Genomic DNA, 26,298 nt, shown 5'->3' with positions numbered 1-26,298 from the left:
CGCACACACTGTCACTCACACACGCACACACTGCCACTCACACACGCACACACTGCCACTCACACACGCAGACACTGCCACTCACACACGCACACACTGCCACTCACACACGCACACACTGCCACTCACACACACACACTGCCACTCACACACGCACACACTGCCACACGCACTCACGCACTGACACTCACACACTCACACGCACTGACACTCACACGCACTGACACTCACACGCACTGACACTCACACGCACTGACACTCACACGCACTGACACTCACACGCACTGACACTCACACGCACTGACACTCACACGCACTGACACTCACACGCACTAACACTCACACGCACTGACACTCACACGCACTGACACTCACACGCACTGTCACTCACACACGCACACACTGCCACTCTCACACACACACACACTGCCACTCTCACACACACACACACACTGCCACTCTCACACACACACACACTGCCACTCTCACACACACACACACACTGCCACTCACACACACACACACACACACTGCCACTCTCACACACACACACTGCCACTTACACACACACACTGCCACACACAGGACAGGCTTTTGGGGTGATGTTTAGCTCTTCTCTCGGTGGTTCAGCGCCTCCAGAAATGCAGGAGACAATCCCTGCAGGAGAACCTACTCCCCCTGATACATTGCCGTCTCGGGCAGAAGTATATTTTATAAACTGGGAGTGTCGGGGCAGAAATGGCAAAGCTGGGAAGACTAATTCCTCTAGCAGCCAGGGGAATAGTTCCTCCAGCACAGAGGGAACTCAGGATGCTCAGATACAAAGAAAAATTGTGGTGGTAGGGGACTCCATTATTAGGAAGGTAGATAGGGCAATCTGTTGCCATGACGGAATGAACCGAACAGTTTGTTGTCTCCCGGGTGCTCGGGTTCGGCACATTGCGGATCGGGTAGACAGATTGTTGGGTAGGGGCTGGGATTGACCCGGCGGTCTTGGTACATGTTGGCATCAATGACAATGTTAGAGAAAGATTGAGAGTCCTAAAAAATGATTTCAGGGATCTAGGCCAAAAGCTTAAGGCAAGGACCTCCAAGGTAGTATTTTCTGAAATACTACCAGTGCCATGCGCTACCGCAGGGAGACAGTCAGAGATCAGGGAGGTTAATGCATGGCTAAGAAAGTGGTGCAGGAAAGAGGGTTTTTGGTTTTTAGAGCACTGGGACTCCTTTTCTGAGAGGTGCCATATATATTCTAGGGACGGATTGCACCTCAACGAAGAGGGATTTTCTGTACTAGTGGGGAGGATGTTAAAAAGGTTGGAGGAGATTTTAAACTAGGATGGGGGGGGAGGGGAATGAAACAGATCAACTAAACTGAATAGAGGAGGATACAAGGGGTTATGGAGGTAGAATGGGGGCAAGTGTGAATTTTACAAGCAGTGAGACACCCATAGTAAATACAGATAATACTAGAAAACTTCTAAAGACTAAACCAAGTGGGAGCAGAAAGAAAGGAGCAGATAAGATAATAGTACAATATAGGGAGGTAATGGGTGCTCCAACAGTCCTGGAATATTGTATATGTTCATCAATAGTATGAAAACAGTAAAGACTCAATAGTGGAGTGGGTAAACTACTGGGTGAGGGAATTGAACCACTGAAAGCATAAATCTCCTGAAGGCAAAAGAAAAAATGATGTAGAACACACTTCTCTGTACCTCATTGGAAATAAGTGTATAATAAAGTCCAGAACTCACCCCAGATTGTAGTAATAATGATGATCCATTGTGATAGAATAAATCTTTGAAGATCTTACTCACTCCTAGAGCCCACTGGATTCCTGGGGGCATGTCCAGCCACTGATTAAGTTCCAAACGATCCAAAAAATGCAAAAGAATGCACAAAGCAGCGCACTGCCCAGGGACACAGGGGTATCAAAAATGAAAAAATAAGTTTATTGTCAATCAGACATGACAAACAAGGAGGTAGAAATCCTCCAACGCGTTTCACACCACAAGGTGCTTTATCAAGAAAAGTGGGTCAGCTAGAGAGCTGTGTATTAACCCTTGTCCCGTATGCAGGCCACGTGATCACAGGTGTGCCGTAGGTGACATCTCCCTTCCACCCCCCCTGAAATTTAAATGAGCCCATCGTAAGTCATTTTAGCCTCTTGCCCCCCTGAGCATTTCCTGCTCTTTAAAACAAAACAGTATTTTTTACTGTTAAATTGATTTCTAATTCTCTGGCGCCTGAAGTTAGCGTGGGAACCTCGGGCTGCACAGAAAGGGCAGGGAGACCATGTTACAAGCTGCCAATCTGCAAGGACTGCTACTTTAGGTTCACCGTTAGTTTCTTAAAAAGGGGGGTTTCCGACTTGAGCTTAAATACATCATTGCTTCTGTTACGTTGCAACTACTGTGTAACAGTATTTGTAAAAGGAAATTGCTGTTATTCCATTTCCATTATTTTAACAGCAATTCAGTAATAACACCTCATTATCCTTTTTCCTGTAGGGAACCCTCTTGGTTTTTCTAAGGCACCCGTGTGAGATACATCCATCCATCGGGTGAAAAGCTCTGTTTTAGGTATAGAGGGCTATATTTACTCAGTGGTGTTACACCATAAGGCACCTGACATCCCAGTCACTTTGTTAGATCATATGGTGGGTTATGGTATAGCACCGCTTGGTCAAAATGCTGCTGCCCGGACCATCTCCTGCTCTTCTAGACGTGTATCTGCTTCCGACATCCTGAAATCTGCTGCTGGCATCTTATTTATTTCCATATAAAGTACAACCTTCTCCTCCTGTTGAGGCCCCACACTCCTCAGCACCTCCATATATCTAATCTCTGATCTCTCGTTACACCCCTACTCACCTCTTGCACTCTACCCAAGGATGTCTCATCTTTGCTGCACTTCAATAAAATGCCCTTTTACGTTTACAGTGTCTGTAAGTCTCCCAATATACCACTTCGTTTGTAAGCTCTTCGGGGGGGCAGACTTAGTGTTTACTTGCTGCTGTCTGTCATTTTGTAAAGCAATGCGTAAATCAAATTACACATACATGCATTTGGCCCATAATACTTTGCAATGTGTGGATTGCCCAAATGCAATGGTTATGGGCAGTATAGGCAGGTATGGTTAAAAGTGCAGTTTCTCTTTCTCCCCTCCCCCCAAGTGTATTTTGAAAGTAAGGTCCGTGTGATTTGTTTAAAGCAGATTATAACCTTATTAAATCAAAATACATTTTCTAGAACTTTTTTAATTATTTTTTTTTGTTTGTTTTTTTTAAAGGCCCAAAGCCTGCAGTAAAGTAGTGGCAATTCCCGATCTCTATTCTCACGTTCTCCACTCCAGCAGTCAGCACAGCACTGCTCTTTCATGCAGACCTCAGATTTCAGCGAAAAGGGTCCGGTCTAATCGGGCTCGCTTGATGTCCTGTACCATTGCATAGTATGGCGAAGAAAGATTTAAATCAAATCTAGAGCTCTCCTCCAGGCACCATCCAGTTGCCGAAATATTTGTACAGTAGTTTTAACCACCAGGGAAAAAAGACTTGTCCAGTGGATACAAAATAGCCGTCGCGGTCAGCCAGTAAGAAAGCTACCATGTCATCGCAAGATATGACATTGGGATATGACATCTTGTCCGCCACTTCCATATCTGTATTTTTTTTTTTTTTTTTGAGTGGGTAGAAAACCAATATGTTAGGAACTAGGGGGATCGCAGATCGGCTCAAACGGTTCCACCGGGTCAACCTAAATGTTTTTGTTTTTTGTTTGTTTGTTTTTACATAAATGAAGGTTGCTGCTTTAAAAAATTAAATATGTGGTTGGATCTGCACTCTTAAATATCTCTTTGAACCTCTGCCTGTGCCCTTGTGCCTGCTACCAATAAACATAGGATAAAGTAGAGTAGCTATACTCTGTTATTTATCTGCCCTCAGAAATGTGCTACATGCCGTGGATATTTATTTATTTTAAATATACTTGTCTGTTTTCTACTTACCTTTGTAGTTGAAACGTTAGACCCATCCCTGTAACATTTGTCAGTGCATTACAGCAGGGGAGCTCAATCTTTTTTTTTTTCACCCTGGGCCCCCAGGGTGTTCCCCTCTCTCCGCGAGTCCCCCTTTCCCCCCCCCCCTTATACCTGGCTGCGGCGTCATGACATCATGTTGCCATGGCAATGTGACATCAAATAACCTTGCGGCGTTTGACGCCATGGCGACGCGTGTCCGGAGCCAAGGTAAGTGCAGTTTACAGAGGTCTTCACCTCTTCCCCGGCACTTACTTTAATACGTGCCTTCAGGAAGCGCGCGGGGCCTCTGTAAACCCTGCGCCCCTAGCAGACAATCTTGCATCCCCCCAATTTGCGCACCGCTGCATTACAGAGTTAAAGGTGGCAACCTATGGAGCAAGCCAAAAAAGCTACCTTTTATAAACAATTAAACAATTGGGCTCCTTAAAGTAATGTCGGTACACCATCTTTGTGCCTAGGAGGGACTGACCCCTTAAACATGTCGCTGCCATAATAGAAATATGAACGCCTGCAACGCATTGCGCCTCTGTTACCCAAGCGTTACTCAACCCCTTCACTACCTGACTCGGGCCTGATCTGACTGCATCAGTGGAGGGGTGACTGTTGGAGCGGTCACGTTGGCCACGTCAGAGGAGACGCCTCACAGTGACAGAAGTTGATTTTCTCCCTACAGGGGAAGGTGCAGTTACTGGTGTGCATCATATCGGGGAACCGGGACGACCTCTATGGGGCTATTAAGAAGCTGTGCTGTTTAGAGACCCCTATCCCATCACAGGTGAGGAACCGCCGGAGGTTACACTGAAACAACTTGTCCTTAATGTGTCAGGCTTACAAATAGAGTATGGGCCGGCAGGTAAGTTCCCTTACCTACTTCTACAGGGGGTATGGCCCGCTGCCAACGTGCTGCCTGGCCATCGCCAAGGCCAGCCCGCACGCAGTAAGAGTAGTGACAATGGGGGAGACTGCTTGTACATAGAGTACATCTATTTAAGGAACGGTCAGATCACTTTTTAGAAAAGAAAGGTATACAAGACTATGACAAATAAATGAAACATAGGAAGGAATTTGGGGAATTTTGTTTCCCCTCATGAGATGTAATTGGCAAATGTTTTAACTGTTTATTTTTTTTTTTGTTTGTTTTTTTCCTCTGGATCAATGAAATTATACATATAGGATAAATATCTCACCCAGTTAGAATTTAACAAAGGTCAACCTCGATGAACATGTATGATCCCTGCAGTAATATATTGCCTCATGAGCCCCATCACGTACACGCTCAATCGTGTGTTTGTGTGTGTGTGTGGGGGGTTACCAACAAACTGGCCGCTCCATTGTCTCCTACCTGCAGGGCATTAACATGAGCACGCACACCCCTCAAAAGTAGCCCACAAATAGTTGGTGCTTTTACTAAAAATAAAATACATACCGTTAAATGGTATCGGACCGTTCATAACAAAAAAACAAAAAAAAAATCCATTGCCACGTGTAGTGTGTAGTAGTCTCCCCCAGAGGATCGCGAGCCCCATGAACATGCATACAAATGTTAACCCAATATGGATCTAATATCGGAGTTTCAAACCTCAATCTTTATACCCCAATGGGAGATGCAAAGCCCTTGCTTAAAAGCTGTGTCTAAAGCAGCATGCATTGGCTAAGGGTTGCTCATGTAATGTGAGCTTGAGATAAAAGGTGGCACTGTGTGCTCATTTGCATGTCATTTCCCAGAATCCCTTGCTTCAGTGGAAGTGCTGTGTGATATATATATATATATATATATATATATATATATATACAGTGTTCGACAAACCTATACATTTGCACGCCCCGGGCGAGTGGATTTAGCATCGTGGCGAGCTCCTATTGGCCCAAGCAGCAAACGTGTGGTACTAAGTGGCGAGTAGATTTTTTTGTTCGACGAGTAGATTTTTTGGTGATTTGTCGACCACTGTATATATATATGTATATATATATATATATTTGTATATATATATATGTATATATATATGTATATATATATGTATATATATATAGTGTTCGACAAATCTATACATTTGCTCGCCCCGGGCGAGTGGATTTAACCCCCGGGCGAGTAAATATTGGCCCAAGCAGCACACGTTTGGTACTAGGTGGCGAGTAGATTTTTTGGTGATTTGTCAACCACTGTGTATATATATATATATATATATATATATATATATATACATACATATATAAATATATATACATATATACAGTGCTTGACAAATCACCCAAAAATCTACTCGCCGAACCAAAAAATCTACTTGCCACCTAGTCCCGCCTCTAATCCCGCCCCCAACCCCGCCTCTAATCCCGCCCCCAGTCCCTCATTTTAAAAAAAACAAATTCTTAGTAAGAACATTCGTTTTTGACATTAGTTTATTTATTGTATTACATTATACTACAATTAGTCGTGTGTGTGTGTGTGTGTGTGTGTGTGTGTGTGTGTGTGTGTGTGTGTGTGTATAAATGTCGAATCTAGAAAAAAAAAGCCAGAATATTTAAAGCAGCAATCCCGCCTGGGATCTTACCTGATCCGCAGTCCCTCAATGTCCAGGTACCCTCATTCCGGCAATGTTAGATCTGGAAGTAAGCAGTATAGGTTATTTCAGTGTAGTATAGAGCAGTTAAGATATATAGGGTAAATAAGATATCCAGATCCCGAGTGTGAGAGAGTGTGTGGGGGAGAGAAAGAGTGTGTGGGGGAGAGAGAGAGAGAGAGTGTGGGGGAGAGAGAGAGAGAGTGTGGGGGAGAGAGAGAGAGTGTGGGGGAGAGAGAGAGAGTGTGGGGGAGAGAGAGAGAGTGTGGGGGAGAGAGAGAGAGTGTGGGGGAGAGAGAGAGAGTGTGGGGGAGAGAGAGAGAGTGTGGGGGAGAGAGAGAGTGTGGGGGAGAGAGAGAGTGTGGGGGAGAGAGAGAGAGTGTGGGGGAGAGAGAGAGAGTGTGGGGGAGAGAGAGAGAGTGTGGGGGAGAGAGAGAGAGTGTGGGGGAGAGAGAGAGAGTGTGGGGGAGAGAGAGAGAGTGTGGGGGAGAGAGAGAGAGTGTGGGGGAGAGAGTGTGGGGGAGAGAGAGAGTGTGGGGGGAGAGAGAGAGAGAGAGTGTGGGGGAGAGAGAGAGAGAGTGTGGGGGAGAGAGAGAGAGAGAGTGTGGGGGAGAGAGAGAGAGAGAGTGTGGGGGAGAGAGAGAGAGTGGGGGAGAGAGAGAGAGAGAGAGTGTGGGGGAGAGAGAGAGAGAGAGTGTGGGGGAGAGAGAGAGTGTGGGGGAGAGAGAGAGTGTGGGGGAGAGAGAGAGAGTGGGGGAGAGAGAGAGAGAGTGGGGGAGAGAGAGAGAGAGAGAGAGAGTGGGAGAGAGAGAGAGAGAGAGAGAGTGGGAGAGAGAGAGAGAGTGGGGGAGAGAGAGAGAGAGTGGGGGAGAGAGAGAGAGTGGGGGAGAGAGAGAGAGAGTGGGGGAGAGAGAGAGAGTGGGGGAGAGAGAGAGAGAGTGGGGGAGAGAGAGAGAGAGTGGGGGAGAGAGAGAGAGAGTGGGGGAGAGAGAGAGAGAGTGGGGGAGAGAGAGAGGGTGGGGGAGAGAGAGAGGGAGTGGGAGAGAGGGAGTGGGAGAGAGGGAGTGGGAGAGAGGGAGTGGGAGAGAGGGAGTGGGAGAGAGGGGGTGGGAGAGAGGGGGTGGGAGAGAGGGGGTGGGAGAGAGAGAGGGTGGGAGAGAGAGAGGGTGGGAGAGAGAGAGGGTGGGAGAGAGAGAGGGTGGGAGAGAGAGAGGGTGGGAGAGAGAGACTGAGAGTCAGAGACGGATAGAGAGAGACAGAGAGAGAGAGACTAAGGCTGGGGCCATAGAGGGGTGAGCAGTTTGGAACCGCGCTGACGCTGAGGCTCGCCTTCTGAAATCTGCGCGATTTCATGCCCATGCAGGCGAGCCAGCGGGCGCGATCGGGAGACGGGGGGAGACTGACGGAGGCGGGGCAGTGACGTCGCTGGGCCAATCCCCCGCGACGCACCGACGTCAACGTCATGGCGCCGTGACGTTGACGCTGCTCCGCGCTGATTGGATGTTTTCAGCCGACAGTGCTCTGAAAAACAGTTTTGCTGTCGGCTGAAAAATCCAGCGCCTCAGCACGCCTGCGGACGCTCGCGTGAGCCCCCTCTCAAGGCATCCTCATTGAGGATGCAGGGGCTCAGCACGGAGCGTCCGCACGGCTCAGCGCGGCCTGTCCTTCTATGGACTCGGCCAGAGAGAGAGAGACACAGAAAAAGAGAGACACACAGAAAAAGAGAGACACACAGAAAAAGAGAGACACACAGAAAAAGAGAGACACACAGAAAAAGAGAGACACACAGAAAAAGAGAGACACACAGAAAAAGAGAGACACACAGAAAAAGAGAGACACACAGAAAAAGAGAGACACACAGCGAGAATGTGAGACAAAGACAGAGAGAGTGCGAGGGCGAGAATGCGAGGGCGAGGGCGACACAGGGAGAAGGCGAGGGCGACACAGGGAGAGGGTGACACTCACACACTCACAGACACGCAGAGACACACACACGCAGAGACACACTCACGCAGAGACACACTCACGCAGAGACACACTCACTCAGAGACACACTCACTCAGAGACACACTCACTCAGAGACACACTCACTCAGACACACTCACTCAGAGACACACACACACACACACACACAGACACACACAGACACACTCACGCAGAGACACACTCACGCAGAGACACACTCACGCAGAGACACACACGCAGAGACACTCATGCAGAGACATACTCAGAGACACACTCACTCAGAACACTCAGACACACACTCGCTCTGACACACACACACAGGCACGCACACACACACAGGCACACACACACAGGCACACTCGCTCACAGACACTCACTCACTCACAGACAGACACAGACACTCACTCTGTCACTCACACACACAGTCACCGGGTCGCACGCGGCAGCAGGCCCCTCCGCACGGGAGCAGGCCCCTCCTTAAGGCAGCAGGCCCCTCCTTAAGGCAGCAGGCCCCTCCGCACGGCAGCAGGCCCCTCCTTAAGGCAGCAGGCCCCTCCGCACGGCAGCAGGCCCCTCCCCCCCCGAAGCACGCTCCCCGAACACCAAGCGGGGATCGGGGGCAGGTGATTAGGGGGAGATCATGCGCACGGGGGAAGCTGGGTTGGCGCTTCCCCCTCCGTCCCACGTGGGTTGCGCGCGGGGCTTGCTTTGGGCTTCCCCCTCCGTCCCACGTAGGGAGCGGAGGGGGCTAGATTGCGCGCGGCGCTTGTTTTGGGCTTCCCCCTCCGTCCCACGTGGGCAGCGGGGGGGGGGGGGGGGGTGAGGGTGCGGGGGATTCTGGGTTGCTGGGGGGGGCACTCAGCGGGCCCACAGGCAGCACAGAGGGCAGGACAGCCTGCTTGCCCTGTGCATGCGCGCCGGGACCAAGGAAATCGCCGCCATTTTTTTTAAAACTTTTTTTAAAATGTAATGAACAGGCACCCGGCCGGGCTCCCCCTGACTCACGGGAGGAGATCAGGGGAAGGAGCTCTTCCCCGCGTTAACCCAATCAGGGAGGGAGATTATTTATTTATTAAAGCGGCCTAAATCCACTCGCAACGGGCGAGTGGTTATCATTATTTGTCGAGCACTACATATATATATGATACAAACTAATCCAAAGACCAGTAAAGAGACAGCAGACCGCACGGGGTTAATCCAATAGTCTATATTCACAACATGAAATACACGTAAGCCAACGTTTCGGTCCCACAGAGAGACCTTCCTCAGGGCCGTGCAACCCACAAGTGCAAGTGACCAAACATATACAGTATACCCTCACCCATGGTGCAATGCAAACAAAGGGAACCAATCACCAACATGCAATCAGACATAATATGCAACATAGCTGTGCTCCGTGCCCCCTCCCCTATTACCTGAATATCCAAATGATTCATCATGACATAAGAGCAGGCACTTAAGCTATCAGGAGAGAGACACCCTATGTCTATGTATGCAGCTATGTTGCATATTATGTCTGATACATGTTGGTGATTGGTTCCCTTTGTTTGCATTGCACCATGGGTGAGGGTATACTGTATATGTTTGGTCACTTACACTTGTGGGTTACACGGCCCTGAGGAAGGTCTCTCTGTGGGACCGAAACGTTGGCTTACGTGTATTTCATGTTGTGAATATAGACTATTGGATTAACCCCGTGCGGTCTGCTGTCTCTTTACTGGTCTTTGGATTGGTTCGTATCATATTTACTCTCTATGGGACTAGCATCTGCTATTACAACATTTCCAACTACAGTGTGCTGACTGAATTTCATGTGTATATATATACATATATATACATACATATATCCACCTAATAGCACAGACTCTGCAGTTTTAGCAATCACATATCATGTGTCATGTATTTTAATGACTGAGCTACTGATTGAGCCACCTGTGCTGAAGCAGGGATATCCTGAAAACCTGACCTGTTGGTGGCCTTTGAGGACTGGAGTTGTCCACCCCTGCCATATGGGGACAATGCTGCAGACTTTGGACCTTGTGAAATTCAAATCCATGCATTGCAGGCTCCGCTGGCAGAACAATTCTTAGTGCCAATCCAGTAGTTGGCGTTGCTAAATTGGACTGGAATATGACACATGGTGTGTAGGGTATGTTTAAGGATCGGTTTAGGATATATCTCGTCATCGGCTATATGTCTACCCCCAAACCCTAATATGTATAACTGGAAAATGCAGTGTCCCATTCTCATCAATTACCCTCTTTATTTATGCTCCTCTCTCTATGCCTTGTCCAGGTGGTAAACACAAGAACCATCTCTCAGCCTCAAAAATTGAGGACCATTGCGCAGAAAATCCTCCTGCAGATAAACTGCAAATTGGGAGGAGAGCTGTGGGGAGTGGACATCCCACTGGTGAGTGGGGGATCACTGTTACAGTGAGAGTGAGGGGATATCTCACTAGTGCGTGGGAGGGTCAGGATGAGTATCCCATAAGGCGTAATGTTAGTAATATATCTCTCTGTGCCCACCTGGTCTGTCTCTCCCTCCCTCCTCATGTCGATCTCTTGGGCTTGCCCTTTGCGTGTCTCCTTTGCTCTTTCTGCCCCTTGTCTCTTTTGTTCCTTCATGCTGAAACGCACTCCTTGTCCTTCTCTCTGTGTGCCCCCTCATGTCTCTCTCTGTGTGCCCCCTCATGTCTCTCTCTGTATGCCCCCTCATGTCTCTCTCTCTGTGCCCCCTCATGTCTCTCTGTGTGCCCCCACATGTCTCTCTCTGTGTGACCCCTCATGTCTCTCTCTCTGTGCCCCCTCATGTCTCTCTGTGTGCCCCCACATGTCTCTCTCTGTGTGACCCCTCATGTCTCTCTCTGTGTGCCCCCTCATGTCTCTCTCTGTGTGCCTCCTCATGTCTCTCTCTGTGTGCCCCCTCATGTCTCTCTCTGTGTGCCCCCTCATGTCTCTCTCTGTATGCCCCCTCATGTCTCTCTCTGTGTGCCCCCTCATGTCTCTCTGTGTGCCCCCTCATGTCTCTCTCTGTGTGCCCCCTCATGTCTCTCTCTGTATGCCCCCTCATGTCTCTCTCTGTGTGCCCCCTCATGTCTCTCTGTGTGCCCCCTCATGTCTCTCTGTGTGCCCCCTCATGTCTCTCTCTGTGTGCCTCCTCATGTCTCTCTGTGTGCCCCCACATGTCTCTCTCTGTGTGACCCCTCATGTCTCTCTCTGTGTGCCCCCTCATGTCTCTCTCTGTGTGCCCCCTCATGTCTCTTCTCTGTGTGCCCCCTCATGTCTCTCTCTGTGTGCCTCCTCATGTCTCTCTCTCTGTGCCCCCTCATGTCTCTCTGTGTGCCCCCACATGTCTCTCTCTGTGTGACCCCTCATGTCTCTCTCTGTGTGCCCCCTCATGTCTCTCTCTGTGTGCCTCCTCATGTCTCTCTCTGTGTGCCCCCTCATGTCTCTCTCTGTGTGCCCCCTCATGTCTCTCTCTGTGTGCCCCCTCATGTCTCTCTCTGTGTGCCCCCTCATGTCTCTCTCTGTATGCCCCCTCATGTCTCTCTCTGTGTGCCCCCTCATGTCTCTCTGTGTGCCCCCTCATGTCTCTCTCTGTGTGCCTCCTCATGTCTCTCTGTGTGCCCCCACATGTCTCTCTCTGTGTGTCCCCTCATGTCTCTCTCTGTGCCCCCTCATGTCTCTCTCTGTGTGCCCCCTCATGTCTCTTCTCTGTGTGCCCCCTCATGTCTCTCTCTGTGTGCCCCCTCATGTCTCTCTCTGTGTGCCCCCTCATGTCTCTCTCTGTGTGCCCCCTCATGTCTCTCTCTGTGTGCCCCCTCATGTCTCTCTCTGTGTGCCCCCTCATGTCTCTCTCTGTATGCCCCCTCATGTCTCTCTCTGTGTGCCCCCTCATGTCTCTCTGTGTGCCCCCTCATGTCTCTCTCTGTGTGCCCCCTCATGTCTCTCTCTGTGTGCCCCCTCATGTCTCTCTGTGTGCCCCCTCATGTCTCTCTGTGTGCCCCCTCATGTCTCTCTCTGTGTGCCTCCTCATGTCTCTCTGTGTGCCCCCACATGTCTCTCTCTGTGTGACCCCTCATGTCTCTCTCTGTGTGCCCCCTCATGTCTCTCTCTGTGTGCCCCCTCATGTCTCTTCTCTGTGTGCCCCCTCATGTCTCTCTCTCTGTGCCTCCTCATGTCTCTCTCTCTGTGCCCCCTCATGTCTCTCTGTGTGCCCCCACATGTCTCTCTCTGTGTGACCCCTCATGTCTCTCTCTGTGTGACCCCTCATGTCTCTCTCTGTGTGCCTCCTCATGTCTCTCTCTGTGTGCCCCCTCATGTCTCTCTCTGTGTGCCCCCTCATGTCTCTCTCTGTGTGCCCCCTCATGTCTCTCTCTGTATGCCCCCTCATGTCTCTCTCTGTGTGCCCCCTCATGTCTCTCTGTGTGCCCCCTCATGTCTCTCTCTGTGTGCCTCCTCATGTCTCTCTGTGTGCCCCCACATGTCTCTCTCTGTGTGACCCCTCATGTCTCTCTCTGTGTGCCCCCTCATGTCTCTCTCTGTGTGCCCCCTCATGTCTCTTCTCTGTGTGCCCCCTCATGTCTCTCTCTGTGTGCCCCCTCATGTCTCTCTCTGTGTGCCCCCTCATGTCTCTTCTCTGTATGCCCCCTCATGTCTCTCTCTGTGTGCCCCCTCATGTCTCTCTCTGTGTGCCCCCTCATGTCTCTCTCTGTGTGCCCCCTCATGTCTCTCTCTGTGTGCCCCCTCATGTCTCTCTCTGTGTGCCCCCTCATGTCTCTTCTCTGTATGCCCCCTCATGTCTCTCTCTGTGTGCCCCCTCATGTCTCTCTCTGTGTGCCCCCTCATGTCTCTCTCTGTGTGCCCCCTCATGTCTCTTCTCTGTATGCCCCCTCATGTCTCTCTCTGTGTGCCCCCTCATGTCTCTCTCTGTGTGCCCCCTCATGTCTCTCTCTGTGTGCCTCCTCATGTCTCTCTCTGTGTGCCCCCTCATGTCTCTCTCTGTGTGCCCCCTCATGTCTCTCTCTGTGTGCCCCCTCATGTCTCTCTCTGTGTGCCTCCTCATGTCTCTCTCTGTGTGCCTCCTCATGTCTCTCTCTGTGTGCCTCCTCATGTCTCTCTCTGTGTGCCCCCTCATGTCTCTTCTCTGTATGCCCCCTCATGTCTCTCTCTGTGTGCCCCCTCATGTCTCTCTCTGTGTGCCCCCTCATGTCTCTCTCTGTGTGCCCCCTCATGTCTCTTCTCTGTATGCCCCCTCATGTCTCTCTCTGTGTGCCCCCTCATGTCTCTCTCTGTGTGCCCCCTCATGTCTCTCTCTGTGTGCCCCCTCATGTCTCTCTCTGTGTGCCTCCTCATGTCTCTCTCTGTGTGCCCCCTCATGTCTCTCTCTGTGTGCCCCCTCATGTCTCTCTCTGTGTGCCCCCTCATGTCTCTCTCTGTGTGCCTCCTCATGTCTCTCTCTGTGTGCCCCCTCATGTCTCTCTCTGTGTGCCTCCTCATGTCTCTCTCTGTGTGCCCCCTCATGTCTCTCTCTGTATGCCCCCTCATGTCTCTCTCTGTGTGCCCCCTCATGTCTCTCTCTCTGTGTGCCCCCTCATGTCTCTCTCTGTATGCCCCCTCATGTCTCTCTCTGTGTGCCCCCTCATGTCTCTTCTCTGTATGCCCCCTCATGTCTCTCTCTGTGTGCCCCCTCATGTCTCTCTCTGTGTGCCCCCTCATGTCTCTCTCTGTGTGCCTCCTCATGTCTCTCTCTGTGTGCCCCCTCATGTCTCTCTCTGTGTGCCCCCTCATGTCTCTCTCTGTGTGCCCCCTCATGTCTCTCTCTGTGTGACCCCTCATGTCTCTCTGTGTGCCCCCTCATGTCTCTCTCTGTGTGCCTCCTCATGTCTCTCTCTGTGTGCCCCCTCATGTCTCTCTGTGTGTCCCCTCATGTCTCTCTCTGTGTGCCTCCTCATGTCTCTCTGTGTGCCTCCTCATGTCTCTCTGTGTGCCTCCTCATGTCTCTCTGTGTGCCTCCTCATGTCTCTCTGTGTGCCCCCTCATGTCTCTCTCTGTGTGCCTCCTCATGTCTCTCTCTGTGTGCCTCCTCATGTCTCTCTCTGTGTGCCTCCTCATGTCTCTCTGTGTGCCCCCTCATGTCTCTCTCTGTGTGCCCCCTCATGTCTCTCTCTGTGTGCCCCCTCATGTCTCTCTCTGTGTGCCTCCTCATGTCTCTCTCTGTGTGCCTCCTCATGTCTCTCTGTGTGCCCCCTCATGTCTCTCTCTGTGTGCCCCCTCATGTCTCTCTCTGTGTGCCCCCTCATGTCTCTCTCTGTGTGCCCCCTCATGTCTCTCTGTGTGCCCCCTCATGTCTCTCTCTCTGTGCCCCCTCATGTCTCTCTGTGTGCCCCCACATGTCTCTCTCTGTGTGCCCCCTCATGTCTCTCTCTGTGTGCCCCCTCATGTTTCTCTCTGTGTGCCTCCTCATGTCTCTCTGTGTGCCCCCTCATGTCTCTCTCTGTGTGCCCCCTCATGTCTCTCTCTGTGTGCCTCCTCATGTCTCTCTCTGTGTGCCTCCTCATGTCTCTCTGTGTGCCCCCTCATGTCTCTCTCTGTGTGCCTCCTCATGTCTCTCTCTGTGTGTGCCCCCTCATGTCTCTCTCTGTGTGCCCCCTCATGTCTCTCTGTGTGACCCCTCATGTCTCTCTGTGTGCCCCCTCATGTCTCTCTCTGTGTGCCCCCTCGTGTCTCTCTCTGTGTGCCCCCTCATGTCTCTTCTCTGTGTGACCCCTCATGTCTCTTCTCTGTGTGACCCCTCATGTCTCTCTCTGTGTGCCCCCTCATGTCTCTCTCTGTGTGCCCCCTCATGTCTCTCTCTGTGTGACCCCTCATGTCTCTCTGTGTGCCCCCTCATGTCTCTCTCTGTGTGCCCCCTCATGTCTCTCTCTGTGTGCCCCCTCATGTCTGTCTGTGTGCCCCCTCATGTCTCTTCTCTGTGTGACCCCTCATGTCTCTCTGTGTGACCCCTCATGTCTCTCTCTGTGTGTGCCCCCTCATGTCTCTCTCTGTGTGCCCCCTCATGTCTCTCTCTGTGTGCCTCCTCATGTCTCTGTGTGCCCCCTCATGTCTCTCTCTGTGTGCCCCCTCATGTCTCTTCTCTGTGTGCCCCCTCATGTCTCTCTCTGTGTGCCCCCTCATGTCTCTCTCTGTGTGCCCCCTCATGTCTCTCTCTGTGTGCCTCCTCATGTCTCTGTGTGCCCCCTCATGTCTCTCTCTGTGTGCCCCCTCATGTCTCTCTCTGTGTGCCTCCTCATGTCTCTCTCTGTGTGCCCCCTCATGTCTCTCTCTGTGTGCCCCCTCATGTCTCTCTCTGTGTGCCTCCTCATGTCTCTCTCTGTGTGCCCCCTCATGTCTCTCTCTGTGTGCCCCCTCATGTCTCTCTCTGTGTGCCCCCTCATGTCTCTCTCTGTGTGCCCCCTCATGTCTCTCTCTGTGTGCCCCCTCATGTCTCTCTCTGTGTGCCCCCTCATGTCTCTCTCTGTGTGCCCCCTCATGTCTCTCTCTGTGTGCCTCCTCATGTCTCTGTGTGCCCCCTCATGTCTCTCTCTGTGTGCCCCCTCATGTCTCTCTCTGTGTGCCTCCTCATGTCTCTCTCTGTGTGCCCCCTCATGTCTCTCTCTGTGTGCCCCCTCATGTCTCTCTCTGTGTGCCTCCTCATGTCTCTCTCTGTGTGCCCCCTCATGTCTCTCTCTGTGTGCCCCCTCATGTCTCTCTCTGTGTGCCTCCTCATGTCTCTCTCTGTGTGCCCCCTCATGTCTCTCTCTGTGTGCCCCCTCATGTCTCTCTCTGTGTGCCCCCTCATGTCTCTCTCTGTGTGCCCCCTCATGTCTCTCTCTGTGTGCCCCCTCATGTCTCTCTCTGTGTGCCCCCTCATGTCTCTGTCTCTCTCTCACTCCGCGCCCCCTCGTGTGTGTCTTTTTGTGTCTCCTCATATCTTTCTCTCTGTATGTCACCCTCATGTCTCGCTCTTATGTCCCCTCACGGCGCTCTGTCCCTGGACCCCTCCCCCTCACTTCTTTCTTCTAGAAACACCTGATGGTGATCGGGGTGGATGTGTATCATGACCCCAGCCGTGGTATGCGTTCAGTAACGGGCTTCGTGGCCAGCACCAACAAGTGAGTTCTGTACCCCTGATCCAGCAGCACCTCACATTCCCCGATATTAAATTAATGAATTTATAATGGTTTCCAGAACTCAGCATGAACAATAACTTTTTAAGAGACGCAGAAAGTACCAAAAAAGCGTTTTAACTCCATGTATTACACACACACAATATTTAGAGAAACACTGTTATATGCAAATCGAGCTGTTGACTACAACTAAAGTTCAAATGACATAAAGTAGCAATACTTATCCGTTGCTCTCGACGATTTAATATGCACACAAAGCAAAACAGGACTAGTATCGTTCTGGTATCGCAAGATATAGCTGCAAAAAGCCCCTCAATAGGAGGTAAATGGAGTAAAAAGCGTGAAAGACAATCTTAAAAATACAAAATGGGGAAAAAGCAGTAATCAGAAGAAAGGCACTGAACAGGTATAATGTGACAGAAATACAGGTAAGGGGACTGACCCCTCAAGCCCGTTCCCACAAGTTGGAAGCAACTGTAGTAGTTACCTTAAATAGAAACAAACAAGCTTTCCTACGATGCAGCAAGATGCCGAAGGTAGGAATGTGCGCAAAATGCAGCTACTGGTTTGATGCAATACTGCTCGCAGCTCTGTCACGGCTCCCTCGGGTCCCGGCCGGTGTACATCCTTTTGTTTGTGTTTGACGCGTTTTACACCTTATCGGTTGCTCCATTTACCTCCTATTGAGGTTCCGCGGCCAGGTACTGTGTTCCTGGGCTGTCGTGTCCTAGAGGTACCAGAATCCCGGCGTAATGTTGTAGGTTCTCAGGGCCTCTCCATGTTAGTGAGCTCTTTCGCTGGCAGTGTGTCCAGTAAAGCATTGCATAACAGAGACCAGGTTAATGTAAATAGGATCACTGTTATAATTAATGGAGTGGGTCAGTTTTGTAAACCTTCTCTCTGCTTCCCTCTTTCTCTGTTGCATTTCTTTCTCTCACTCTCTTTTTCCCCCCCCGTCTCTTTCACTCTCCCTCAGCTCCCTCACTCAGTGGTACTCCCGCGTCATTTTCCAGCTTCCTCATCAGGAGATCATGGATGGTCTGAAGCTTTGCCTTGTGTCCGCCCTCCAGAAATTTTATGAGGTGGGGTATCTTGAGTGCCTTATTGCTCTTGGGGTGACATCAACCCCTGGTTATTTTTTTCAGTGACACTCAGCGCCTCTTTGGATGTTATATAACCCAAACCCCTAGGTGCCTTTTTGCCCCAGTATGCTTCCTTAAGGGATCCTATTACATAATGGTATCACAAACCCCCAGGTGCCTTATTGCCCTTGCAGTGCATACTTTCTCTAGGGATTATCATATTTCTTGATGATAATCCAAACCCCTGGGTGCCTTATTGCTCCAGCTGTGACACTTTGGTCCTACATGGTGTTAATACTTACTTGCTCTATCACCATGTGGTGGTTACCCATTATTTTGCCCACTCCCAGTTCCGCACCACACAAGTGAATCAAAGGCTGCTGTATAAAATCATGTTACATGATGGTAACTATTAACAGTGTTGATCAAAAAAGAGATTTGATCAGAAAGATGACCCTCTATATGTAGCACTCTAAACCTATATAGTATTTAGTTATGGACATAAAGGGTTGTCCAGCAAATAGTGCTGTCGGAATCACCGTAGAAGTCAAAAACAATAACATTTTATTACGTCTTAATTGACTTTAAAAACACAGATGCAGTATTAAAAATCCCCATTTGATTGTGGCTATAGTGGATATTGATACCAAATAAGTGTTGGAAATCAAGCTATAATTCTATCAATATCCAGCATATATGAAAGCATATAGCTCAAGAGCCAAGATTTGGTGGGAAGTTGCAAGTTTAGAAAATTATTTGAAAACAGAACTTGTACCTAGAGGACTTAGAGTCAAACTTCCTCCTTCACACCAAATAACTGATACAGATTTCATAGCCAAATGGGAAAAAATCTTGCTACAATGCTCAGCACAGCTGGTGAAATTACTTGTTGACCATGAAACTACTAGACTTAATTCAGTGAAAGCTGAAATAGTTACTTTAAGATCAGATATATCTAAATGGCAACCAGACCCATTATTTGTAGGGCTAGAAGACAAACTCAAAATTAGCATTGACAAATTCACAAAAGATCTCAAAGAGAGGAAACAAAACAAATTTCTGAGGGATTTTGATGATCCACCACAACATTTACATGATGGTAACCCAAACTCTTGAGTGCCTTATTGCTCCCCCCTCATGGCATTAGGTGAATCACCGGCTGCCGGAAAAGATCATTGTGTACCGGGACGGTGTGTCGGATGGGCAGCTGCTCACGGTGCAGAACTACGAGATCCCGCAGCTGCAGACTTGCTTCCTGACCTTTGAGAACTACTCCCCGCGCATTGTGGTTATCGTGGTGCAGAAGAGGATCAGCACCAACATGTATTCCTCTGGCACCGGACAGTTCGTCACGCCCGCGCCGGGTACCCTCCTGGACCACACTGTCACCAACTGCAATTGGTGAGTCACTGTGCGTGACGTGCGCTGTCTCCATAATGTCATCCACGATGATATCATACGCCAGTCTCCTGCATCCGCTGTGATTGGTATAACCCACGTGTTATGGTAATGTCATTACCTATACCCTTCAGATATCCAGCATTATTCTGCTGATGTCAAACGCCCTCCGATTGAAGTAATTTGTCACTGTGCTGAGTTGTATTTAATGCTAACAATATTCATACTTCATGTGATGCTTGAAGTTGTGCTCTGTCATGGCAGCGTCTTATCTCGCCTTCAGTCGGTGAGTTAATTCAGATCTATTCTGACACCTTTTATCTTGTCTCTGACAGTCTACTGTAGTACAGATATAAAATTCCTAGGCATTGGAAGCTGGAGGTGAGCAAGTGTTACAGACTGAAAGGCTGAGGGGACAGAAGGGTTAAGAGGTTCACAATTTATAAGGAGAACTTGGGAACCCGAGATACAAAGGTGTCTTTTACGAGGGAGTTTGGGGTTTTGTGAGGGGGCAGGAAGATTGGGGCACATGTTTGTGGCGGGTCTGTAGTGAGATCTGGGTAGAAAATGGGTAGGGTGGGCCTGATTCCAGCTCTTCTCTCTCCCAGGGTGGATTTTTACCTCCTCGCTCACCATGTCAGGCATGGCTGTGGGCTCCCGACACATTACATATGTATTCTGAACACGTCTAACCTGAATCCTGACCACTTACAGAGGTAAGCCACTGTACAACCTATAACCAGACAGTCCTGTGTGGATTTTACATCCTAAGAAAATGTTTTTGCGAAATGCCTTTTGCGTGCTCACCCTAACCCTAAACCTGCTGAGTTTTTAAATGATGCTTTCTAATTGAAGTCTGATCCCTTAAGCCATTCAATGTCAAAACAATACATATACCAGTGAAATTCTACCTTCCCCCATCCCTTCTTATCCTTTTCCAAATGCAGTATGAAACCTAGGATAGAAACGTAAACACATTAATTATTTTGATTACCATTTTCGTGCAGGCGACTTTAAAAAGGTAATTCCCGCACAAGACCAAATGTAACTAATGTCTGACCTTAATTGTGATGATGCTTTAATATACAGTACATCAGATGGGTAAAAGTATTTTGACATACTTTTTGGGAAGTTTTGAATATTTTAATTTAATTTACAAGAGTCTATAAATCACATTGCAAGATTTAACCTATTGAACATATCGCTGTAATTTGTGGGGCCTCGCCTTTTTTTATGGGATCCCAAAGGCTAAGTATGTGAACCTAGAGAAACAAAGCCTTTCCCCACACCCTATCTCGCTGACCAATGTTATATTATAGACTGCACAGTGCATGGAGAAGTGTGTCCATATATAATATTTAATCAGGAGCCCCTCTCCAGAAGTCTTGGTAGAGCAGTGAGAGACTTAATAATATTAATTGTTCTTGTATAGCGCTGCTAGTTTCTACGTAGCGCTTTACAGAGACATTTTGCAGGCACAGTATCTGCCCGGTAGAGCTTACAATCTATGTATTTGGTGCCTGAGGCACAGGGAGATAAAGTGACTTGCCCAAGGTCACAAGGAGCCGACACCGGGAATTGAACCAGATTCCCCTGCTTCAAGCTCTCAGTGCCAGTCAGTGTCATTACTCACTGAGCGGCTCCTTCTCCCGGAGCTTCCGGAATGGCTCTTATGTGCATCAAGTTTATAGTGCATGGTCCACCTCCAGAAAGGATTTTCGGACTGTGTTCGCATAGTCGTGTTTTCAAAGCTACTTAACTTTTCTCTCCATCTCTCATTATTTGTTTTTCTCTCTCCTTTCTCAAGTCCTCTTTCTGCTTCGTCTTTTGTCTCCTATCTCCTTCTCTACTCTATCCTCTTTTTTTTTAAATTTCTGTTCCTCCGTCCATACCACTCATTCTCTCCTTCCTTCTCTTTTTTTCTCTCTCCTTATCTTTTTTCCGCACTCACCTTCCTTTTCCCACTCCTCTTCTTTTCTTCCTTTCTCTTTTGCTACTTCCACTTCCTCACATTACCTTGTTTCAATATACTCTCTCCTTTTTCCTTCTTCTTTCAGTTTTCCTCTTTTCTTTCTCTGCCGTTACCCATCTCTGTCCATCACCACTTTTTCCATCCCTCTTGCCCTCTCTGCTTCCCTCCTTGCCCTCTCTAACAATCCTTTCTCTTGCCCCCCCCTCTTCATCTCTTCTGTCCCTTCTCTGCTTTCATCTCTACCTTTCCCCCCTATTTCTCTTTCTTTCCTTTTCTCCTGTTTGCTTCCCTCCACCCTTCTCACATTCCCTCATACCTTCTCCCTTCTCCTCTCTTTCACCCTTAGGTTAACTTTCAAGCTTTGCCACATGTACTGGAACTGGCCTGGCACAATCCGCGTGCCAGCCCCTTGTAAATATGCCCACAAGTTGGCATTCTTATGCGGCCAGTTCCTTCATCATGAGCCCTCAATCCAGTTGTGTGACAAGCTCTTCTTCCTGTGAACGAAAGGACAGCGAAGGAAGGAAGACTGCTACCACCACCCATGCAGATCAACCTATTTCCACCCCCCAGCCCCTCAACGCATCCCTTCTATCCTTGCCTACAAAATCACACACCCGTTTGGTTTTTATCCCACTACTCATAATCAGAGTATAAACAGTTTATTTCTATTATTATTTTAAATTCTGTTACATTTGTTGTTGAAAAAATATGTACTTATCAGGTGAATATAAGACGTTTAAATTTGAGCGCATTAAAGATCTCCAAGAATTAAAATCTGTCTCTGTTACCTGAAAACAGAATAATTTTTGCTTTGTCTACTTTGTATATGGAGCAACAGGACGAGTTATAGGGAGCGTTGATATGGAGCCAAAAAGAGGCGTTATATGGAGCAACAGGAGGATTTATAGCAAGCAGTGATATGGAGTAATAGGATTTGTTATGGAGAGTGTAACAGGGGAGTTATCCCTGTTCAGGTAATGTGCCTCTAATCCAGCAGTGTGGTGGTTAACTGCTGGTAGTCAATTAACAAACATCGCCTGCCTGATTAGATGGCTTAGAAAAGCCTGTCTTTTGAGACAGGAAGAGAGACTCCTTAGCTCACACCTGAGCTGAACTTGGAGACACTTGTCTTGAGCCCTGCCAGAAGAAACGGCAGAGCTGCTTTCAAGACACAGGGGAAACTTCTAAACCTGAATGCTGACAAACCCTGAAGAAAAGGTAGCAACCAGGGACAGAGAAGATTTTCCCTCCAAACCACAAGGAACAGATAAGACTTTTATTTACAATACTTTTTATATCTGTTCATTTCATGCTATATGTTTGGGGCTGGGAGACATGCTTATCTAAGGGAGTTGTGAACTGCATAGTATTTCACTAGAAATACTCCCAAGTGAATAGAAGCTTTGTTTACCCCTTGTTTGGATGGTTTCCTGATGTTAAGGAAAAGGCGCAATAAAAGGCTTATTTAATTTCACTATAATCAGTCTCCCTTGCATACCTCTGTGAGCGTCCGCCTACAGAGAGCAATAGGAGAAGTTGTAAGGATTTGGGAATTTTCCTGGGCATCTTCCCATGGCAGCAGAACCATCTTCCTATAGGTAGAATTTAATCATTGAACAATTAATATATTCGTCCTGGAGTCCCTCCTACTATTAGTCTTTTTGTCCTTCTCTTCAGTTTGGATATCCTCGGATTGGAATCTACAGACTGATCTGGCCGTCCTGTGTCTTTTGCCCTGCCAAGTGAATTGAAATATTTTGTTTTGAAGAGCTTTAGTGTTCCACCCCTGGGATGTGGATCAGGAGGGTTTGGAGGTAATACAGTCATCTGGGGAGAATATTCAATTTGATTATTATCCCAATCCATGAAATCTGACAATGATTCAATTTCCGTACGTCCCTTTTAACCCCATCAAATAACGAAGGGTAGTTACATTGAAGGTGAGGCATAGTTTCTGGCAATATTCAGCCCAAAGTATATGAGATGGGAGGGGTGCCATCTATAATTAAAAATTAGTTGTAATAATGTTTTCTCCTATTTCTGAAACTTGGTTTTCACTATTTTACTTTATTTCCATCCAACTCTACCTCAAACTATTGTTATTGTACATCATGTATTCACTGATTAGGATGACGTTGTGATAGAAAACCTTTTAGTGTGGCCTGCTACGGCAGTTTATCTATTTAATTTTTTTTTTTAAATCTATAACATTGAAATCTCCTAAACCCAGGGCTTTTTTAGTGATGTCACAGTGTACCGACACCTATTTTTCTGTGTGCCTCTTACCTTCTCTTCCTTATCCACATGAAAATAATTTTACATGGTTCATTAACCTCATCTTCCACCCAACAACACCCAACCTGTGGTTTTAAATGTAAGGTCAATCCTTTTACCCGCTGCATACTTCACAGAGGGAGGAGCACAGGTAATACGTACAGTATTTGTTTTCCATAAATGTTAGGCCAATTCTTTTCCATGCTGCATACTCCATAATAGCGTTTAATTGTTGTGTCACTGATACATTTCATCATAGGGGTAGGTTTTGGCTCACCTGGTTTTCGTTTTACTAAACAGTTTATTGGAGGTGTATGGCTGCTCCCTTCAGGATAGAGTGCCTTACCAATTCTCCAATTAACATAAAGGTATTATACACCTCGTTGTCAGTCCTACCCTTCACCCTCCACTGAAGATTAGGTGAGTGTTTATGGCTGACAGAAAGAAGATTACTAGAGTATTTGTGCACCACAGTTTACCTTTATAATAAGGGAACTTTATTGGCTTTGGCCAACGTTTAACTTCACTAAATCACAAATAAGCACATGCTTAATTTATTTAATCCCTTGAGGGCACTTTCATATACTTCACACAGTTTAGTCCATAGGACAACAAGAAATTGCATATATTCAGTGTAGGTACCTGCTAAATGGAGTCTACCTTGATGAGGTTGGTAGGCGTGAATCATGTTTTGATCAAAAGATGCAACCAAATGACTCCTTTGTCACACAGACTTGGGTTCTAGAATTGTTTTTTGTTTTCCAAAGGGAGGAGCGCAGGTAATATTTACAGTATTTATCTATTTTGAAAATGTAAAAAATCTATACCATTTATATCTCCTAAACCGAGGGCTTTTTTTGTGGTGGTACAGTGTACCGGCACCTATTTTTTTCTGAGTGCCTCTTACCTTCTCTTCCTGCTTTAACTGCTTTAAGCCCGGCATCTTCTCCATTTAGCAAACCATCTATACATGCAATTTTTTTTTAATTGAAACGTCTTTGATGGCACCTACTGAATCAAATCTCCGTGATGGGGATGAAAATCCTTCATGGAAGTGACGGAATGTGCTGGAGTTGGTTGCACATGCACAGATGCGGGCGTCGCAGCCAGTACATGTGCAGTACCAGTTTTCGACAAGTGCGCATGTGCAGAAACGTACATAACAGGAAGTGATGTAATGTGCATGCATAGAGGTTGCCGTATGCGCAGATGCGGCTGTCACCGAGTGCGCATGTGCAGAGGAGAGAAAAAACGTTTGAGAGTAACAGCATTTAATTACTTTACAATCCAACATATATGTATCTTACTTTAGTTATCATAAGTCAATTATATCATGTATTCCAAATGGTAGTATGGAAATTACCACACAAAAATAAATTATAGTCTCAAATCTCTGTCATTGAATTTCACCATCACAAATACAATTTCTGTGACATAACAAGGACATGACACACAGAAGTTTCACTTACAATGCGTGTGCTCAGCACACACAATTTTTTCTATCCACATAAAAATAATTTCTATGGTTCATGGGTAATTAACTTTATCTTCCACCCAACATCACCCAAGCTGTGGTTTTAAAGATAACAAAAATGAAAGCAAATATGACAGGTGGCTTCAGCCGTCAAAGCAATCTCTCGTTCTAGATCCCATTGAGGCATCGCCCAGTGTATTTTCCAGCGGTATCGGTTCTTGACAAAGACATCTGTTTGTGTTGTAAATGCTTCTACAAAATTCTCCTGTATAAAATTCCTCTCTTTTTTTTTTTTTTTTTTTGTAAAAGGAAAATATCTTGGGTAGTTATGTAACCATGCAGACCCCCCGCCCCCATCTCATGTAGGGTATACTAGGGGAAAAGCTACACTGGTTACAGGCTAATGTGTGGTGCAAACCTGCTGGCAACAGGGGGCCCTGAGTCTCCCGCGATGGTATAGGGAATATCAGGACAGGCTTCTGAGGTGAACATGAGTGGTACTCACAACAGCGCCTCCATCTCCAACAGATCCCCAGGCTTGTAGGGAAGACTCTGAAGGAGAATCTCTTTCAGCTTCTTCCTGACAGAGTGCAGTCTCAGGCAAGAAGTCATTTGAATCACAGGAATACTTTATTGGACCAATGCCTGGCAGACTGCCCATCTCACAGCAATGTGCTTAGCAGCACATCAGGTCTACACCTGTAGGATGGCCCTGAACATACACTCCCAGCCAACGTGCACTGAAAGCAGTTCTAGCTCTTCCCTTATTCTCTATTAGAATAAGAGGTATGATCTCCCTCCTCTCCCCAGAGGGGAGACAGACTGGCAGAGCCCTGCACAGTCCAGATAGGGTAGACCTGTCTCTCAATGGTAGAGACACTGCTAAATTCAGGCAGTGCCATTAATTAAGTACAGATCCAGTAGACCCACCCCTGTGCCCCTGAGTGACACACAGCCTAGGTAATACCTTCTCTGTCTCACTGAACTGCAGTGTGTGGGGAAAACCCACGATTACTCCTGTCAAACCTGCCCTTACCAGGAATTACTGCACAGGAGGAGAAAGAATCAGCCCAAACTTACCCAGGGCTACAGTTATTACATCATATGTTTCAGCCATGTAACAACACTGATGTATTGTACATAGAACAAATACTCTTAAAGGCGGTTGAATCAAAGAAGAGTCATATTTACCCATAAATTAAAGAAGGATGTTGAAAAAATGTAATATCAACTGTGTGAGTTAAAACACAAGAGAAAGAAAGTGGGTGTTAAAATCTACTTTCATGATGACAATACTGAAAATTCAAAGGAAAGAAAATCAAAGGTAAAACAATAAATTATTCACATTCTTTTATACGGAC

At 47.7% G+C, this 26,298-nt stretch overlaps 1 protein-coding gene across 6 annotated transcripts in view; it reads left to right on the top strand.

Moving 5' to 3' along the window:
• The window catches only part of PIWIL2 (piwi like RNA-mediated gene silencing 2), a 108,452-nt gene extending 85,880 nt beyond the window's left edge, over positions 1-22,572 (top strand). Inside the window, exons 14-20 of one of the 6 annotated variants that reach the window (XM_075601467.1) lie at positions 4,715-4,816; positions 10,860-10,976; positions 16,631-16,719; positions 17,711-17,816; positions 18,964-19,217; positions 19,823-19,930; positions 21,533-22,572. In XM_075601467.1, coding sequence (XP_075457582.1) covers positions 4,715-4,816; positions 10,860-10,976; positions 16,631-16,719; positions 17,711-17,816; positions 18,964-19,217; positions 19,823-19,930; positions 21,533-21,689 — 933 coding nt within the window. In that variant the 3' untranslated portion in view covers positions 21,690-22,572. Of the gene's footprint in view, positions 1-4,714; positions 4,817-10,859; positions 10,977-16,630; positions 16,720-17,710; positions 17,817-18,963; positions 19,218-19,822; positions 19,931-20,161; positions 20,236-21,532 lie in introns of those variants that run through there. The other 5 variants (XM_075601465.1, XM_075601464.1, XM_075601470.1 and 2 more) reach the window with 5 other exon arrangements.
• The last annotated feature ends 3,726 nt before the right edge of the window (positions 22,573-26,298 follow it).

The sequence above is a fragment of the Ascaphus truei genome, chromosome 5 (assembly GCF_040206685.1).
Source record: "Ascaphus truei isolate aAscTru1 chromosome 5, aAscTru1.hap1, whole genome shotgun sequence".
In the NCBI taxonomy this organism is placed as follows: domain Eukaryota; kingdom Metazoa; phylum Chordata; class Amphibia; order Anura; family Ascaphidae; genus Ascaphus; species Ascaphus truei.
This window is presented reverse-complemented; position numbering and strand designations above follow the sequence as displayed.